The sequence below is a fragment of the Ictalurus punctatus genome, chromosome 5, assembly GCF_001660625.3.
Source record: "Ictalurus punctatus breed USDA103 chromosome 5, Coco_2.0, whole genome shotgun sequence".
NCBI classification, from domain to species: domain Eukaryota; kingdom Metazoa; phylum Chordata; class Actinopteri; order Siluriformes; family Ictaluridae; genus Ictalurus; species Ictalurus punctatus.
In genome coordinates this window covers 1,612,454-1,632,943 of record NC_030420.2, presented here as the reverse complement: position 1 = coordinate 1,632,943, position 20,490 = coordinate 1,612,454, and the positions used below count along the sequence as shown (strand labels likewise).

General features: G+C 39.6%; 1 protein-coding gene across 1 annotated transcript in view; it reads right to left on the bottom strand.

Moving 5' to 3' along the window:
• Window positions 1-97: 97 nt before the first annotated feature.
• LOC108265154 (alpha-2-macroglobulin-like protein 1) overlaps window positions 98-20,490 on the bottom strand; it is a 36,807-nt gene continuing 16,414 nt past the window's right edge. The window contains exons 22-36 of the mRNA XM_053680554.1: window positions 19,911-20,032; window positions 19,266-19,314; window positions 18,826-18,909; window positions 16,275-16,451; window positions 15,889-15,970; window positions 15,013-15,169; window positions 14,346-14,420; window positions 13,658-13,820; window positions 12,874-13,067; window positions 10,989-11,204; window positions 6,241-6,359; window positions 5,215-5,323; window positions 4,978-5,043; window positions 253-358; window positions 98-138 (exon numbers count right to left, since the gene is read on the bottom strand). Of these exons, the coding sequence (XP_053536529.1) occupies window positions 98-138; window positions 253-358; window positions 4,978-5,043; window positions 5,215-5,323; window positions 6,241-6,359; window positions 10,989-11,204; window positions 12,874-13,067; window positions 13,658-13,820; window positions 14,346-14,420; window positions 15,013-15,169; window positions 15,889-15,970; window positions 16,275-16,451; window positions 18,826-18,909; window positions 19,266-19,314; window positions 19,911-20,032 (1,760 nt within the window). The remainder of the gene's footprint in view (window positions 139-252; window positions 359-4,977; window positions 5,044-5,214; window positions 5,324-6,240; window positions 6,360-10,988; window positions 11,205-12,873; window positions 13,068-13,657; window positions 13,821-14,345; window positions 14,421-15,012; window positions 15,170-15,888; window positions 15,971-16,274; window positions 16,452-18,825; window positions 18,910-19,265; window positions 19,315-19,910; window positions 20,033-20,490) is intronic.

Here is a 20,490-nt window from a genome sequence, read left to right as displayed (position 1 = left end):
TTGTGAATTTGCAAAGTTTTACTGTAGATGAAAGTAAAATATGGAGAAAAAAGTGAAAAAGAAAACAGATGATGGATTAAAGCGCACGTTTTCTGTATTAAGTGCATGGTGAGGTGTAGTCAGTTACAGCCGAGTCACCTAAAGTCAAAGATAAAAATAGAAACCATGGTTAAATTCATACACTAAGCTTTTTGGACAAAAAAAAAACATCTGCTTTTAATGATTGATAAAGATTAACAGAATGATGCATACGGATCTCGTAGTAGTCGTAAACCTTCACAACGGCTGGTTTCAGCTTCGCCACTGCAATGTCCTGCACGATCCTCAGGGTGTACACCTTCTCCACTCCTTTTGTCAGCTGAAACAGACAGAGATATTAAACTAAACTAATCCTGTGGGGCGTAAGGTGGCTTAGTGGTTATCAAGTTCACCTCACACCTCCAGGGTCCGCGGTTCAAGTCCCGCCATGGCCCTGGGTGTGCGGAGTTTGCATGTTGTCCCTGTGCTGCGGGAGTTTCCTCTGGGTACTCTGGTTTCCTCCCCCAGTCTAAAGACATGCATGGTAGGCTGATTTGCGTGTCTAAAGTGTCCGTAGTGTATGAATGGGTGTGTGAGTGTGTATATGATTGTGCCCTGCGATGGACTGGCACCCTGTGTGGCATCTTGTGCCCAATACGCCCTGGGATAGGCTCCAGGTTCCCCGTGACCCTGAAAATGAGTAAGTGGTAGAAAATGGATGGATGGATGGATAATCCTCCTGTTCTGTTCAGATCATCTCTTTACATTTTATAGCAATGTAGAATAAATTTTCATTTTTAAATCCCCAATATATATCTTATTTCAATCTTGATGCAAATAATATTGATGGAAATTGAGTCTGTGATCAGGGATCCCGATCCTGCAATTTATAGTTACATTTAATGTTGTGGAACATGTTGGTTCCAGTTCACACTTACGTTAGAGTATAAACAGTCGTTCCCTTTCAAAGGGAACTTCGATGTTGCATTTAGCATATGCCCTTGTGTGCAACTGGCATCTGAAGCTTGTGTAAAATCATGTCTATCTATAGGCCTGTCGTGACCAGGTGACACGGCAATTACGTGATATATCACGTGATATATATATGGCACCTGTAAGCTGCACCGTCAGCCTTATTACCTTCAGCGAGACTGTATGTCGGTTGTTTGTGTAACAAAAAAGATGCTTCATTTCCTCTCCAGCTTTTCTCAAAATCTCTGGATTTTCTATCCATTTGAAAAAAAAGAAGGAAAAAAAAAAGGAATAAGCGAGAGAGAAAAATATGAGTGAGAGAATTCAGGAAGTGTGTTACGGCTTGCTCCCATTTCATCACAGGGAGTAGTGCACACTTTCTGTGTGAAGTGTCTAGGAATGGAGCATACGATGGCAGCCCTCGAGAGGTCTGACTGCTCATTATAATGCCTACATTAGGCAGCTCCGCTCGCGACTCGCTATCTTCTCGGAAGCCGAAGCAAGTTGGGTTTCAGAGCTTCGGGGACCTGGGACAGCCACCGAGGCAGCTAGCCTATCTGCTTCTCTATCTCTTGCTCTGTCTTCCAGGTCCGGCTCTCCACTGGATTTTGGAGCTCGCGTCGCGACTCCTCCTTCCACTATGGAAAGCTAAAAAAAAAAAATAAAAAAAAAAAACCACAAACACACACACAAAAATAATAGTAAAAATTCCTCTCTGACTCTGAGGAGCCAGAAGGGTGTGCAAAAAAACAGAGAGCAGCGTATAAAGAGCTGCTTGAAGTTATTACGAACGTAAATCCCTCACACTGCAGAAAACTCCCCTTTCTTCCAGTATGCATGACAAAATATCAGGCTTCTGGGGGAAACCTATGCATAAGCCATATTTATAACCCCACGATATTGGATTATTATTATTATTTCCACATAGCCAAGATCAGGTGCTTCCCTTGGAGCTAGCGTTATCCCCTCACACCTTCACAAAGTGCATGGATGTCATTCTGGCTCCATTGTGACTCCAGGGCATCCGTGTACTAAACTACATGGACGACTGGTTAATTCTAGCACAATCCAGGGAACTGGCGGTTCAACATCGAGATGTTGTTCTCGCCCACATGAAGAGCTTGGGCCTCGGGTTGAACCTCAGAAAAGTATGCTTTCTCCAGTGCAGTGGACTTTTCTAAGGTTTATTAGGATTCTACTACAATGAGGGCATTTCTGTCTTCAACATGCATAGGGTCAATCCTATCAACATTGAGCAGTATAAAGCTGGATCTTGGCATCCCCTCTAGTTTCTATGGGAGACTATTGGAGCTTATGGCGGCAGCAGCCAACATCAATTGAGAGGTCACCATGTGTTTACAGACAACACAGCAGTGTTCTAATATATTGACCACCAGGGAGGATTATGTCCACAACCCCTGTTCAGGCAGGCGCAATTAATTATTCTCTGGGCAGAGGGAATGTTTTGGCAATAAGTGCAATGTACATTCTGGGCAACTGGAATGTGGGGGCAAACATCCATGCATGTGTTCACCTCCAAGGAGACAACACACTACCTGCTGTGGTTCGCCCTCATTTCTCCCACACAATTAGGGCTGGACGCCATGGTGCACATGTGGCTGTGGTCACATCTGTACGCTTTTCCCCCGATCACTCAAGTTCTACCGAGAGTTCGCCAATACAGTCTATATCTGCTGCTAGTAGCACCTTATTGGCCAGCTCGAATATGGTTCTCAGAGATAATATCCCTGCTAGATGGCAACCCTTGGGAGATTCCCATCTGCAGGGATCCACTGTAGACCCAGTGAACTGTGCAATAGCTACAGTCCTGGAGTTCTTACAAAGACATTTCTCAGTGGGGTGGGCTCCTTCTACAATCAGGATTTACATGGCTGGCTGAAATGGCATTTCCAATGATGGAGCCTCTGTGGGGCAACATCCTCTAACTTTGAGGTGTATGCGTGGTGTCAGGTGGCTGAGGCCCTTCTGCAGGCCGCGCATACCTTCCTGGGACCTTTCTGTGGTCCTGGAAGGTCTGTCAGGTGCTCCATTTGAGCCCTTAGAGTAGATCTACTGTCTGAAGCCGGAGGGCTGATTTATCACCCTCAGCGGGAACTATGGAAACTGTTGGTCTGGCCCCTCAGGGGTACCAGCTCATAGATTCTGGTCTCAAAACTGAGGTTTTAGAGACCATGTTGAACCCTAGAGCACCATCCATGAGGAATTGTATGAGCTCAAGTGGCAGCTTTTTGTCTTGTGGTGTGTGGAACATCAGCTAGACCCAGTGAACTGCACAATAGCTACAGTCTTGGAGTTGTTACAATGACGTTTCTCAGTGGGGTGGGCTCCTTCTACAATCAGGGATTACATGGCTGCCATTTTGGCCAGCCATGCCCCTGTTGATGGAGCCTCTGTGGGGCAACATCCTTTAACTTCGAGGTTTATGCATGGTGTAAGGTGACAGAGGCCCACCTGCAGACCGCGCATACCTTCCTGGGACCTTTCTGTGCTCCTGGAAGGTCTGTCAGGTGCCCCATTTGATCCCTTAGAGTCAGCCTCTGAGAAGCTTCTGGCTCTAAAGATAGCTCTTCTGCTGGCCCTGACATCTCTCAAGCAAGTAGGAGATCCACAAGCTCTCTCTGTTGTCCATTCCTGCCTTGACTTTACCCTTGGATTAGCCAAAGCCTTCCTGTATCCTAACCCAGATTATATTCGTAAGGTGCCTACATCTGCTGTCCAGCCTGTGTTGTTGCAGGCTTTCTGTCCTCCTCTGTTCCTCAAACCGGAACAAGAGAGAATGCACCTGCTGTGTCCAGTAAGGGCTCCTGTACTTACCTCCACCGCTCCGGCCAGTGGCATAAGTTGCAGCAGCTGCTGGTCTGCTTGGCAGTGACAGTAGAGGTGATGCTGGGTCAAAGCAGCGCATATTTAATTGGATAGTTGAAGCAATCCCTATTGCTTAGGAGGTGCACGGCCTCAATATGCCTCTGGGCATAAGGGCTCATTCCACTAGGGGGGTCAGCCCCTCGAAGGCTTTGTCCAAAGCGGTGTCCTTACAGGATATGTGTGCTGCTCCAGGATGGTCTATGCCACACACATTCATTCAATATTACAGCCTGGATATTCATTCCACCCCAGGCTCGAGTGTGTTGCAGTGACCCTCGGGCTTAGGTCTTTTTGAACAGGCCGTACCCTCGGTATGACAGAGTGGGCATTCTCGTTCCCATAGTGTTATGCTAAACACAATGTGGAGTTCCCTTTGAAAGGGAACGTCTGGGTTACACATGTAACACTGTTCTGTGAGAAGGAAACAAGACGGTGCGTAACTTTGTTATACTGGGGTAGGCCTGTGAATTGCGTCTTTGCTTCAGATAATAGAGGCTGATGGAGCGGTTCACAGGTGCCATATACAGTATCTCACAAAAGTGAGTACACCCCTCACATTTTTTAAAATATTTGATTATATCTTTTCATATGACAACAGTGAAGAAATGACACTTTGCTACAATGTAAAGTAGTTAGTGTACAGCTTGTATACCAGTGACTCTGAAGTCACTCAAAGACTCTGATCATTTTTCCATAGCATGGCTTTATTTTAAATGGAAAATTCTGTGACCCTGATATTTCTATCATCCAAGAACATTTATGAGATCATTCTTCAATGCTCAATCAACAGCCGTGGATGCACAACTCCAAAAATACAGTTTTGTGACTCTGATCGTTTTTTCATTGTGGTTTTCATTTTTAATCTGTTTATGTTATAGAAAATTCATTCAAAATAATCAGATAAATTTGACAAAGCCATGATTAATTTTTTATAACAGCAGCTCTGACAGATTTGCAGCTATAAATCACAGGTTTATATGAATGTGCTCATTCTTATGTTATTGTTGTGGTTTTAGTTAAATTTGAATAGTTACAGAAATGATTTTAACATTAATATCAGAGGAACCCAGTGTTTTAGTGAAGCTGTGTGTGCGCTCTTACTCCGTTCAGGTAGATATTGACTTCACCATCAGCTTGTTCCACAAAGTTCACAGATCCATCAGTCGACTGTAAGAACAAAACCATGCATGTGAACACAAACTGATCCAGTAATATGATAACGAGTAAAAGTGTTGAAAACTGTGAATGAAAACTGTTCTGTCACCACGGCTGAACAACTTTTCCCTGATACTCGATGTTCAGTGTATAATAATAATTAAAGTTAAAGGTCTAAGTTACATTTGAAGTGCTGTTCACAAGCATCACAGACGCCTCGTCCGCACTGAATCCAGACAGAAGCTTGACAGTAATGATCACCATGTTGGTCTCCAATCGTTGACCGTTATACCTGAAATTAAAAGATCATTAAAGCCCTCACACTCTCATTTGCTCATCAAATGTTATGATAAGAATTCTAATCCAATTAACTCAGCTTTCTAAAAGTAAATTCTACCAGAGAAAATTTACTCACATTATACTCAGATTACGTTTATTATTTAACAATGCATTATTTAACACTGATGCAGAGCCATTGTTTTCTAATACAATTAACTGCTTTCTAAAAGTAAATTCTACCAGAGAAACATTATTAACATTATCCTGAGTTTATGTTTATTATTGCAGTTCAGTGTTTTAACTGTGTCAGAAATCCTCATAAATATATGTATAAATGCTCATATAAAACTGATATCTGAACATTATGTATATACAATGACTCTCACAGATTTATATGAATCTAAATCAATAAGAATCTTGTGGCCCCAAAGTAACTTACATTACAGCAGCTATAAACAATCGTTCCCTCACCACCTCTCTCTTTTCTCTCTCTTGAAGTTAATAAAACAAAAATAAAACCCAGCTTGTCATGTTACTGAAAAACTGCAAAGAAGTGTACACGCCTCTGTCCTGAAGATGTCGGAAAACTGAAAGTTACATCTTTACCTCTGACTGTTATAAAGCCCTGACACTGGAGATTCCTTCCATAAATGGTGAATAAACATCTCCTTAGAGAAAACTTCGCCAAGATGCAAAGTAATAACCAAGGTCTGTATTAGGAATAATTAAAAGTCTTAATTTATTTGCTGCATTTTTCCTACATGCATGCTAACTTTTGTATTCCCTGTCAACTATATTGTTGATATCAATTTAAAAACTGTAGACATGATCCACAATAGTAAATAAATATGCTAGCATGCATATATGCATATATTAATTGAATTAATTCTCCATTCTCCGTTTTTGTCACTTTGTTGATTCGGAGCTCACCTGACAGTAATTTTCACTTCCAGAGATGGATTTGGGATGCTGCATTTACCAGATGCTGAAGCTGAGATAGTAAATGAAGTGCGGTCAGGAGGAGGAGGGATGTTGTAGCACAAAGTGAACTAGAAGGGAAAAAAAAAACCCCACAATATTAGCACAATTCATCCTCTTTTCAGCAGGGTTGCCAAGTTTCACGTATTTTGGCATAAGACACATGCCATGTGTATTATGCCAAATGTATTAAATATCAAGCCAACATAAAAATACAACAGTCACACATCTGCATTAAGATTATTTTGTGTCAGTATTGAGAAGGTGTGGGGTTTAATGAAGCCCTTCTTGGTTGGATCAGTCTGAAGCGGATGGGTCCTGTACCAATCAGCCAACTGAGAAATACCAATTTCTCAACATGCATTCTTATGCGATCTTTCGTGCATACCTGGCGTTTTAACATCTTTTTAACAACAGTAATCAAAAAAATCAAAATATGCATTTAAAAAGAATGATTGTGATATATGATTTAGACTGAAATATAGTTCAGGTTTTTGAAAAGTTATTCCTCAGAAGTATTTTAATTAAATTAAACAAGCTTACATTTTGAGGTAACGGTAAACTCGCTAGCATAGTTTTCATTTAACGTGAGGTAACAGTTGCACAAAGTGAGCTTACTACATTAAAACATACTTAATTGATCTTGGTTAATTAGCCAGTTAACATTAAATCTATTAAGCAGCTGAAACATGTTACTTAGGGAGCACTGAAGAGATGAGGACCCTGTCCTACTACTAGAAATGTGCTGGGAGCTTTAACATTTTTACAGTTTTCTTAAGTTTCTTCTTTTATATTCTCATGTTCGAAAGGGCTTCAAAGTATATCTTAAGATCAGTGTTACAGAATGTAATATGAAGGGTTTTTTTTTTTTCTTTTTGTAGTTCCTCTCATCTTGTGAATGCAAAACTAAAATAATTAAAAGATTAATGATGTAATTTTGTGTTTCAGAAAAGTAAAATACCACAGGGTTTTAAATTAATTATTTGAAGGGTCCATTTTAACGTGAACATTAAACGAGGTAGAGACGACAGATTTATATTTAAAATGTTCTGTTGAGGTTATAAATGGTGAGGTTTAAGCCAGCTTGATTTGCATGAAGGATTGAACCAAACAATAATGGAGTTTCTTATAAAATTATTATTAAAAAGTATATCAAAAATGGAAAGACCATTTACTAAAAGTTGAGGGACTTTGTAAAGTTGAATCATTAATATCTATAACTGAAGATTTGGTTAAAGTTGGTATGCCACTGGGGATAGCCTTAAATATTTTTTTTTGTAATTCTTTTTTCCATTTAGAAGTGTATAATTACCCATTCCTGCCAATAGGCTCATTTACAATTAATATGTTATGCTGGAACCAATTCTCCATGGACAGTGACTTGTTGTTACATGTGAAATGACCATTGTTCCAGATAAAACATCTATTGGAAGAGAAATTGTGCATGTACAAAAGTGACCAGTACAGTAACGCTTGTTTGTCAGAGTCACGCTAAAACGTGCTTGACAGTTAAAACCCATGGATTTGTATAATGTTGTGGGCGGGACACTTCAGATTCTACACAGTATTTAATTGGACAGAAAATCTGATGAAGTTGAAGTGTAGAATGATGCCATAAAATTTGTTGATCCGTATTGGTGTTAGAGAAAGACGGTAAATTTTGAATGCGTATATCTTCCAAGTAAACTTGTTTATAGGTAAACTGAAGGCAAACATGTTCATACGAACAGCCTGCAAAGATAAGGGCACGGTGAGGACGAGAGAGAAACAATCAAACAGAATAAAGTGATATGACATTACACACTTTTTACCCAATAATTCTCATTTCCACACAGAAAAAAAGTCACATTCATAAAGATTTCAGTCATATTTACACCTGAGGAACTGTGATAAGAAAGTAAAGTGGGAAATCTCTTGACCTCATACTAACATACGGACTAAGTATAGAAAATATTATCATTTTTCCGCAGTCTGAAGTTGTCTCAGACCACTATCTTATCTCGTTCATAATACGTATTGATCATAATATTTCCACCTCGTCTCGCTACCGCGTAAAATGTACCTACACATCAGCTACTGCACCGAGCTTCATAAATAACTTAGCAGAAACATCAATTAGATTTGGACCACTGTCAGATCACATAGAACTCGATCAGGCGACTGAAAGCTTGGAGTCAACACTCCGCTACACGCTAGATAGAGTGGCTCCACTCAAAAGGAAAATAATTAGAGAAAAAAAATTAGCACCCTGGTATAACGATCAAACGCAAACCTTAAAACAGACAACTCGACAATTAGAACGTAAATGGCGTCAAACCAAACTGGTGATATTTCAAACAGCATGGAAGGAGAGCCTACTGAAATATAGGAAATCTCTTGGCGATGCTAGAAAAATCTATTTCTCCACCTTAATAGGAGACAACAAAAACAATTCTAGATTCCTTTTCAACACAGTAGCAAAATTAACTAGGAATAAAACCACCACAGAGAGAAACACTCAATCATTACATAGCAGTGAAGATTTCATGAAATTTTTCATTGATAAGGTTGAAAATATTAGACGTGAAATACAGGCCATTAAATTAAAACCGGACAGTACTGTAACAAACCCATTACATGACAATGTAGCAATATCAGATCAATGTATAGTGTTTTGCTCCGCTTAGAGAGACCGAACTCACTACATTAATCTCTTCAGCCAATTCATCAACTTGCATACTAGATCCCGTACCTACATGTTTGTTTAAACAGATTTGTCCAGGAGTAATTGAACCACTTCTAAATATAATCAATTCTTCCCTAAGCACTGGCTATGTACCTAAATCACTTAAATTAGCAGCTATTAAACCCTTGATTAAAAAACCTGATCTTGACCCGTCTCAATTGTCCAGCTATAGACCAATATCAAATCTCCCCTTCATCTCTAAGATTTTAGAAAAGGTTGTAGCAAAGCAGTTATGCTCGTACTTAGATAGGAATAACATTCATTAAATGTATCAGTCAGGATTTAGACCTTATCATAGCACAGAGACAGCGTTAGTTAAAGTAGTAAATGACCTTCTACTGACTTACGATCAGGGTTGTGTCTCGCTGCTTGTGTTACTCGACCTTAGTGCAGCTTTTGATACTATAGATCACACTATTCTACTTGATAGATTAGAAAATGTTGTTGGTATTAAGGGAACAGTCCTCTCCTGGCTCAGGTCTTATCTGACCGATCGTTATCAGTTCGTAGATGTAAATGGTGATTTCTCCATGCGTACTGAGGTTACTTTTGGAGTTCCACAGGGTTCTATTTTAGGCCCACTGCTCTTTACTTTATATATGCTACCCCTAGGTCAAATTATTCGTAAACATGGAATTAGCTTACACTGTTATGCTGATGATACACAGTTGTATGTTTCAGCGAAGCCAGAGGACAGACAGAAGCTTAGTAAAGTTGAGGATTGTGTAAAGGACATTAGACATTGGATGTTAATTAACTTCCTTCTACTTAATTCTGATAAAACAAATACTTTTATTAGGCCCACGTGTAGCTGGAAGTAATCTTTCTGATCACATGGTTACTCTGGATGGTCTTTCTGTTTCATCATGTACAGCAGTTAAAGACCTTGGAGTGATTATTGACTCCAGCCTATCATTTGATGCTCATGTAGATAATATTACTAGGATAGCCTTCTTTCATCTCAGAAATATTTCTAAAATAAGAAACATATTGTCACTACATGATGCGGAAATACTAGTTCATGCATTCGTCACCTCTAGATTAGATTACTGTAATGCCTTACTGTCTGGATGTTCCAGTAGGAATATAAATAAGCTCCAGTTAGTCCAGAATGCAGCTGCTAGAGTCCTAACTAGAACTAGAAGATACGACCATATCACACCGATATTATCAATACTGCATTGGCTCCCAGTAAAATCTCGCATTAACTATAAAATACTCTTATTAACCTATAAAGCACTAAATGGTCTCGCGACACAATACCTAAGTGACCTTTTGGTTTTATATGATCCGCCACGCCTACTTAGATCAAAAGATGCAGGCTATTTGACGGTACCTCGAATAGTGAAGGCTACAGCAGGGGGAGAGCTTTCTCTTATAGAGCCCCACAGTTGTGGAACAGTCTTCCTATTAGTGTTCGGGACTCAGACACAGTCTCAGTGTTTAAGTCTAGGCTTAAAACGTATTTGTTTACTCAAGCCTACCGTGACTAGATTCTGTTCTACTACTTCGCAGTCATAATTATCTTTTTTCTCCCTCTCTCCTTTCGCCGAGCCCCACACGAATTTATGGAGATACTAGAGATCCAGATCCTTTCTGCCTCTGGGTGGAGTTGAAGTCTTCTCTAATTCCAGACTGTTGGGACTACGGCTGCTCCTAACGCCATACAGACTTCATATAAATCCATAATGAACTTTTTCACGCTATCTGTTGTTACCCAGATGAGGATGGGTTCCCTTCTGAGTCGGGTTCCTCTCAAGGGTTCTTCCTCTTAAAACATCTTAGGGAGTTTTTCCTTGCCATCGTCGCCACTCAGTGGCTTGCTCAGTTGGGATAAATTCGCACCTTTAATATCTGTATACCATGTTGATATTTCTGTAAAGCTGCTTTGAGACAATGTCTATTGTAAGAAGCGCTATACAAATAAAATTCAATTGAATTGAATTGAATTGAATTGAAATGGTTATGTACAGACCTGCACATACACACAGCCTTTCCCTTGTGCTGTGACGTTGTAATCTCCAGGAACCTCCTGCAGCTGACTCTCCTGATACAGCAGCCTGTTACTCTGATTGATGGTAAACTTCTTAATCACCCCTGATGGTGATGTTATAGTAACATTAACACCTCCTGCTGGACGGTAGGTGGTGAAACTATATTTCGCCAGAGCCTGGAGAGCCACGACAGTGTCCTGTATGGATGGATAAGAGTATGAAAATGTGATCAAACTCTATTCATGCTGGTGCTGTTTTACCCAAGTACACATTTGAATTTTAGTGAGTAGTAACCAGATGTGTGCTTCTATAATAATAATAAACTTAATAATAAATAAGTACAGTAATAGTTAGAGGTACTCGATTCGAACTAGACTCCAATTATGAAAGAACTCGGGCATGTTTCACACTCGGGTAAATTTGTACTCGAACTTGACACGGACTCTGGAATTTTGGACTCTGAAATTTTTCAGAGTACAGTCGAGTCCATGTCACGTGTAACACGAAAATAAAGATAATAAATGAATAGAAACATAAAGTTAAGGTAACTAGAAATTAATGTACGTCTCCCTCGCCGTCATCGTGCAAGTACTGGATTGAGTTCTCTTTAGCGGCTTATTACACTTGGACGGTTAAATAACTACATACACACGTCAACATGCAGGTCTGGCCGAGTATTCATGTAAACACAGTCGGTTATGTCGTAAATGAATGTAAACAGTTGGGGAAAAATCAGAGGTGTGTCAATACAGTATATTGGATCTGTGCATTAGGTAAATTTTTACACAGAATATAAATATATAGTCTAAAGCATAGTGTCATGTCCCGAGATGTAAGGAAGGAGAATACGGAAGCAAGCACAGGTAAAGACGTTTTTATTTAAAGGAGACAGGCAGATAAATCCAAATCGTGAAACAGATGCGTAGTCAAAAACAGGCAGTGGGTCGGGCGATCGGCAAACAGGCATAAACGGGGCAAAGCAGGAATCTAAGTCGCGGTCACAGAAAACAGGGTCAAATCAAAAAACAGGAAACATAAAACTATGACAGGGAACTGGAAGCAGCAACACCAGTGTGGTCTAAATGAACTAATCTATCGTGGTAAACTAACTAAATCTATCAAGGTGCGTAACATGAACTAAGACTATGACCTATACTATATCTAATACTCCGCGAGGTGTACAGGGATGTGAGCGGTATATATCCCGAACATAATCAACACTAAGTGCTGGCAGCTGCAAACAATAAAGCCACACCCTCGAACAACAACCAGTGACAAAACAGGGAGGAGACAGAACAGAAACAAAACAAATGCACGTGTCCACAGTAAGCAATGTCACGGTTATCAACATCCGAAGAGTATGCGCTCGCTGAGCACTCGTGCACGTAGCTTGTGCATGCACGTGCCCTCCGGTTCTCCGAGCGCGCTGCCAGAAGGGAAGATCGTGACACATAGGGACAGTAATTAAAGTAATTGGACAGAGTGAGATATGGGCAAGGGCTAGAGATTAAGCTAAATAAAGTGACCACTGTGTCCAAGTATAAGCGAATTATGCTTTAAATGATGCAGTGCATAAAAATTGCATTCTAGACTTTGGGACACATTTGTAGATTAGCTACTAGTGCAAATTCATAAAGAATATAGGAAAGTAAATAATATAGATGTCCAGTTACTCCTTTCATTTAACTGTTCAATTCGGTACATTGTAAAAGCTTGTCATATAAGCCATGACATAGCTGTAAATCTTTGAATAGCATTTGTAAAACAATTAGGAAGTGCAGTATGTTTTTTGTGTAAAAGGTGTGAAGTTAAAGGGGAAAGGACATGCAAACTAAAGTATGAGACTGATGTGTTGAAGCTTTGTACCTGTGTAGACCTGAAACCCCCAAAGGGGTTCTGCTGCTGAGAAAGCCAACGGACGATGCTGGCGCTGTAACCCAGGCCAAACCCGGAGAGCTGGGGTCCAGACATCAGAGCCAGAAGCACATACGAGGTAATCTCCACCTCCAAAGAGTCCATCACAGACCCATCATTCACTCTGCTCCAGTACCTCCTGCCCCCTGAGGGAGATATTATAGAAAAACTGAAGCCATTGACTCAAGGTTGTCCAACGAAAAGGTTTAAAACGCCTGAATGTGTTTGTACAGAATACATTTCCATACGGATGCTTTCAGGGTGGGAGAGATGGTATACTCATTCCCCTGTCAATCACAGCATCACTAGATGGTTGTTGGTGCCTGTGAGCTTGTGTATGCAGAAGAGGGTAGAGAGCACATTCCTCCGAGTGTGTTAAACTGCTCTGTTACGCAGCATGAACAACAGTTGAAACTGATTGGCTTCACACATTGGAGGAATCATGTGTTAGCTTTCACCCTCTCTGTTTAATAGATGTCTTATGATAGGGGAAGGCTGGATGCTGGGTGAGAATTGGGTGATCAAATTGGGAAGAAAAGGGGAAGTAGTTCCAGTCTAGATACAGATACAGTTATTCAGAGCACGATGCAGATACAGATAGAGACAGTGTCAATGTTACACCATTATTAAATGTTGGCCTACACATGTACAGCGCCCTGTGTCAGCTGTTGGAGAAGGTTTGTCAATTTTTCCTTGTGTGGTGGTTTGATAGACAGACAGACTTGGAGCATCAAACCTGAGACTATGGCCTTTGCATCCAGGTCTAAGATGAGCGTGTTCCTCATCGCCTGATCTCCAGCTAGAGTGAAGGCGTAGAAAAGGAGAGCCTTGGCGTAGGTGGAGTTCACTTGAGTGTACGCATTCCTCAGGCACGCGAGACTCCTGTTCACCACAGGATCCTGTTGTATACATATTAACATGTGTAGATCATGATCCATTCACGAGAGACAAGTCAATATCTTTGCACCACAAAATGTACATATAAATATATATTTATTTAAGTCTGTGTTGTCAATTTCTTTGTTTTGTTTACAACAAGACATTCTCAAACAAGGTGTTCAATCTACGCTTGTTATTTCATACATTATACATAAAAACATAAAATTAACTGGAGGTGTTGTTTTCTAGCAAACACCTTAAATACAAAACTTTAAACCAGGCATGAATATGTTTTGAATATGTTTTGTAAGTTGCTGAAAAACTGATTCGTTGTTAAAAAAAAACCCACATGATTTAAAAAAAAAATAAAAAGAATATATATATATATATTTCTTTTTATTATTATTTTTTTTTTAAATCACCACTTGCTGCCATACTTCTTGTAGTGTACGTTTATCAGCATGTATCTTTACATTACCATCTGATGATCCAAAATTCACTGAATTTGTGTGTGTAAAAGTTCATCAGTGAAACAGTTTACTCACTGCAATTGTATAATTGAGCTCCAGCATTGCAGCTGCGACGTACGCCGAGAGAGTCACCTCATCATTCACCCCTCCCTGAGAGACCAAGAGAGAGATTATTACTGTAATTCTTCAGACCCAAAATTAAATAGTTTATATCCCAGCACTGGAAGATAGTGACATTAGTGCAGCTACAAATCGCAGGTTTATATTAATGCACTCATTCTAATCTGATATCGTTTCTATAGTAACAGCTTGTTCACAGGGACTCGTACAGTGGATGATATACATAAATGGGTTATAAAATGTGTAATCGCTTATGTGCTGGTGTTTATGTAACATTTATGGAAGGAGTCTCTAGTGTCAGAGCTTTGTAACAGTGAGTAAAATGAGTTTACTCTTTTATGGATTCTTGGTAACATGACAAGCTGTGTAACTCAAATGTTGTTTAACGAACATTAAATGTAACTATAAACTGATTAAAAAAGTGTCAACCTTTAATACACAAAACAATGTAATTGTTGGCACACAGCAGTGTTATAAGAAGAATAAAACACTCCAGAACGTGCTGTTAGAGGAAAATAATCAACATTAAGGCTGTGGCACTAACTCCATTTCATCACACCACCTGCTGTTAATTATTGTCCTCTAACAGCACGTGGTATTGGACTCAGACTGGTCTCCTGACCTTCATGGCATTGTTGGAGAGTTGTCCCACTGAGGCAAAGCATCCGTTAGCCTGCTGCTGCTGACCGAGCCAGGCCTTCGCCTGATCTACAAACATCTGATCTACAAAGATATATCGCTTGGCACTTCCGAAAGACTTCATCACGAACGCCGTCAACCTGAGAACACAAACATGATCAGGTCTGTAGTCTGAAATCAAAACCACAATATTATTTGGAATGTAGAAAACATTGCAGGACTCTTTTGTGTTTCAGACGTCAACTTAAATGCATCTATATATAAATTGATGTAAATATATAAACATCAGATTAATTACAGCTGAATAAATATATATTATATAATGACTTAATATGGCTTTTAATTGTTTTCTGTGAGATGTTTATTTATGGAAGGAGTCTCCAGTGTCAGTGCTTTGTAACAGTCAGACAACCGTTTATAGCCAATATAACAGTGAGACCAGGAACTTAGTAGGCTTTCCACAACATTAAATGTAACTATAAATTAATAAAAAGTATGATGTGTCACGCATATTCATTAATAATTAAGATTATATGTAATTATTACATTTTCATTGTTGGCACTGTTGTGGTGTAAGAGGAATAAAACTCTTCAGGGTGGTAAGAGTAAATCCGCTTCATCACACTACGTTGATATTGATTATTTTACTGTAACAATGTGACACACGTTATTATTTACATGACCGCTAGTTTTTCTGTTTGTCCAGAATTGCTTTGAAAATTTACATTTTAGACATTTAGCAGGTGAAGCAGAAATATGAGTGCTGGTTTATTGGGGGGGGGGGGGGGGGGGGGGGGCGTATTTCAGTCTTTACTTGTTCAGTTTCTGCGTTTTTACAGCTGCATTCTATGAGACTCACCATGTGTTGCCTGACGGATCACTCATCCCAGAAACACTGTAAGATCCATCTGTGTGTTTGTAGATCAGTTCACTCTGATATCCTGTACAGGAAATGAAACAAACAAGGAGTTGTGTGATGTTAATGCAATGTAGGTCTATTTTGCAGCTATTCCCACCCACTATCTAAGTCTTAGGAAGGGAAGAGAGAGAGAAATGAATTGGATGAACACAAGACTAGTACAGTCATCAAAAATAAACTATAAAATTAAAATAAAAAATATCTCAAAATATTTTTATTTACTTCTTTACATTGAAAAAAGAATTAGCAAAAGGGACACTTTAAGGAGAAATGGTAGAGGAGGTGGATATCAAAAAGGTCTCATTTGAAACACTCAAAGTCCTCACCAGTCACGAGGTAGGTCTCGGCTGTGCTCCTGATCTGGGGCGTGAGCTGGTTGGTGCTCTCCAGGTACAGCAGGATGAAGATATTGGGGGCAAAGCGCAGCATGTTCTGCTCTCCACAGCCGTACGGCATCTCCAGGAGACTTGCCAGGTTCTGTAGAGCTCGGCCCATCAGATCTCCTGCACAGAAAAGATTATTTAAAGGCAATGTGCAGCGGAAATCACAGTGCATTTTTCTTTTTTTGTGAAATTTATTTATATTTATTTGTGAAATAATGCAGTTCTAGACTTTACTTTTGATTAGATTGTGAAAAGTGGCTGTTACTAAAGATAGCACTTTTTGTTTCTGCTTGAGTTAATATTTTATTTAAATTTTTAGTTTAACATATTATTTTAGTGTATTTAGTATGTTTAATACTTTTGTTATAAAAAGGTCGGTGGTTATTTGATTGGTATCTCTGCTAGAATCAATACCTCTACATCAGATTTACGTTCCCTTTCAAAGGGAACTCGAAGTTTCCTTTAGCATAACACTATGGGAGCGCCCTTGCGTGCGCGACCGGTATCTGAAGCTTGTGTAAAATCATGCCTCTATTTATAGGCCTGCCATGATCAGGTGACATGGCAATTAAGCACGTCGCGTGATATATATATAGCACCTGTGAACCGTGCTGTCAGCCTTATTATCTTCAGCGAGACTGTATGTCAGTTGTTTGTGTAACAAAAAGATGCTTCATTTCTCCTCTATATTTTCTCAAAATCTCTGAATTTTCTATCCCCTTTTTACAAGGATAGAAAAGAGAAAGAAAGAATGAATGAGAAAGAATTCAGAAAGTGTATTACGCCTTGCTCCCGTTTTATGACAGGAGGAGACGGACACGCTTTCTGAGTGAAGTGTTTAGAGATGGAGCACGCGATGGCATCTCTTGAAGGGTCTGACTCTGAGCATTGTGAGCGTTTTACGATTAGGCAGCTCTGTTTGCGAATCGCTCTCTTCTCATCTGAAGGGAGATGGAGAAGAGGAGATACCATCGTTATGACGGAGTGGGTATTCTCGTTCCCATAATGTTCTGCTAAATGCAACGTGGAGTTCCCTTTGAAAGGGAATGTCTAGGTTACACATGTAACCCTGTTCCCTGAGAAGGGAATGAATCATTGCGTAGCTTTGTCATACCAGAGCAGGCCTGTGAATTGCATCTTTGCTTCAGATAATAGAGGCTGGCGGCGCGGTTCACATGTCTCATATATATATATATCACGCAACGAGCTTAATTGCCTGATCATGGCAGGCCTATAAATAGAGGCATGATTTTACCCAAGATTCAGATACATGCGCAAGGGCGCCCCCTACTGTAATGCTAAATACAACATCTCGTTCCCTTGTCGGGGAACAGGGTTACATGTGTTTCAGGGAAGATTTTAGGGTTAAAGCTAGAACGGTTTTAAACCCTTTAAAGGGAGAGAACCATAACCTTAGACTTGCTCATTTTCATCCCAGCCACTTCACATACACCAGTGAAACATTCAAGTACATGTCAGAGGTCTAGTTCAGATGCTGCCAAATGAACAACATCATCGTTAAATAACAAAGATGTTATTCATAGGCTCCCATACCAAATACACTTCCAGCCTTAGCTGTGTATTGATATCCTGTCCATGGAAACTAGAAAAACAGAAGCGAAGACGGAGTTCAACACTCCCCTGCAATTCCTTAACATAGTGGTTTGCCAGAACATTTTTAGGGACACCCAAACATCTTTTCATGGACTCCTTGAATGTCCTATTTCTCAACTGCTTGCATTTCTCTTCAACTTGACAGGTTCCTCCACCACCGTGTCCTAGGTTACCACCAACAGGCACAGACAGCCTCTCAGCCATAGCAGCTGCTCTCAATCACACCCCTCCAAGTATCACCATCATTTCCAATATGAACGTTGAAGTCCCCCAGGAGCACTGTGGAGAGAGTAGGACGTACCCTCTAAGCACAAGTACCACCTTCTCCAAGATGACTTCATGAATAATACTCTGAATTCCTATTCAGTGTTATGGGACGGTTCAGTGTGGACCCAACTGCAGCATGAAAACTCCTGCTAGTAAAAAACTGGTCAAGAAGCGTTTATATAGAATTTTCACCCCCACCCTCAAAAATAAATAAAATAATTTTATACATCTGTTAGTTACGCAACCCTTCTTGCCTCTTTTATCTTTGTCGTAGGATCTTTCTCTTTTCCTGGCCATGCCTAAATTCAATCTTGTCCCTTGTTTCTTCCACTTTTATTCTTATTTTCCTTTTTGTCTTCTTTTTTCCTTTTTCCTTTCACTCTTACCTGGGGCATAGCTCTGACATACCAAACCAGTCACCCCTCTACAAAGTTGTGACAAAAGGCTGCATCAAAGGCTGGCCTTAAGTATCCTGCCTGTCAGGTGCAGGCAATCCAGGTTAATCAGCCTGGAGGATTCCTTATTTATTAACATTAATTCATGCTGTAAGTATAACTCAAATGCTTCTAATAATGGTCCAAACTGATGAAATAGAAACAGTTCTTCAACTCACCTATGACAGAGACTGAGGCCATGGCTGAACCTTCCACGAACACCGCAGGCAGAATCAGTGAGACGGTCGTCTGAACAATACCATCTACCAAAACAAAAGCCAAGGGGAAAACATGTGGTACAACTATATAAACTCAGTGTTTAGTACTTAAACAATACCCTTAAACTGTTATCAGTGTGTTTGGATCCCATCCTGTCAAACATTCTTTGGTTGATTAGAACTAAATATCATGTAAATGTAACCGTATAGAATTAACCACATGCCTCCTCCTGAGCAGTGAACCCTACACCAAATAATCCATGTATTTCTGAGCAATGAAATCATAAACTGCTCTATACTGACGCACTAAATGATCAGTGAACAATTGTAAAACACCAATGCTAATATGAATCAGATGGTTAAACGTTATAAATAAGGTGAAGGAATGAAGCGAGTCTGACCTGGACAGAGAAGTTCATTGTAGCTTTTACATAGTTTGGTTCCCTCAGCCTGAAAATGGCAACAGAATAATAATCCAATCATCAAGCACAATTACATCGTCAGTCAAAGAGCTGTATTAAGAGCGACAACATAAGTTCAAATATATGAACTTAATATTTATTATACAGTATATTATGAAGAAGTTTTATGAAGTTTTATGAAGTCCCTTAAGTTGAGCGTTTCTTAATAGCATCAACTTTAAACCCTTGTCTTTAAACTGTAAAAGCAAAAACAAAATCAGGATAGAAAATGCATTCTACAAAAGTAAACTTATTACAAAACTGAAAAGTTTTTCTCTAAACAAAATACACTTGTTCTATAGACAACAGGAACGCTGTACGTTTATATGAGTGGTTATCAGAGTGGGATCTGTAGGACTTTTAAGAATTTTGTTAAGGTAATGAAAATCACTCATTTATTATTGAGTACTATTGAGTTTGTTATATTTGCCTGTTTGTCTGGCCATTTGAGTTGATTAGGGATTAATAATATTTGAAAGGTTGGATTATGTTCAAAAAATAAATTTGTTCTGAGAAATGCATGTTACAGTTCAAGTGGTCTCTGGCTGGATTATATGTTAGTAGTAGTAATAATAATGTAATCACCTTCACTTGCAGTGTTTTAATGACCATGTCGATGCGTCCTTTCTGTGGTACAGTAACCGGTCTCGTCCCACACCGAGTCGATGATCTCACAGCCTCTGCCCTCACATTAATCCTCACCTCCCCTATAACACAAACACACACACACACACACACACACACACACACACACACACACACACACACACACACACACACACACACACACACACACCATCCATAACTGGAGAACCCACTATTGCTAACAGGATAGGTATAATACATGATGCATCAGTTAGCTCTACGATTAACACCCCTGATAAAGGTTAAAAAATAAGAAGAAGAAGAAAAAGGCTTTTGAAAAATGTATTTGTGGATTATTAGCTCATGCTGAAAATCTGAGCAAAATCTAATATTTGATTAACAAAAGTATTGTAGAAATTTAAATGAACTAAACATAACTAAGAAATGTTCTCGATTTATATTTTGCTCTTTTTAAAGTTCAGGAAAAAGATCTAGCAGGGAGCTTTAAATTGTTTCTATTATAAATATAATGTGGAAAATGTTTATATTTTTTGTTATTATCAGGCCACTCATGAAAATC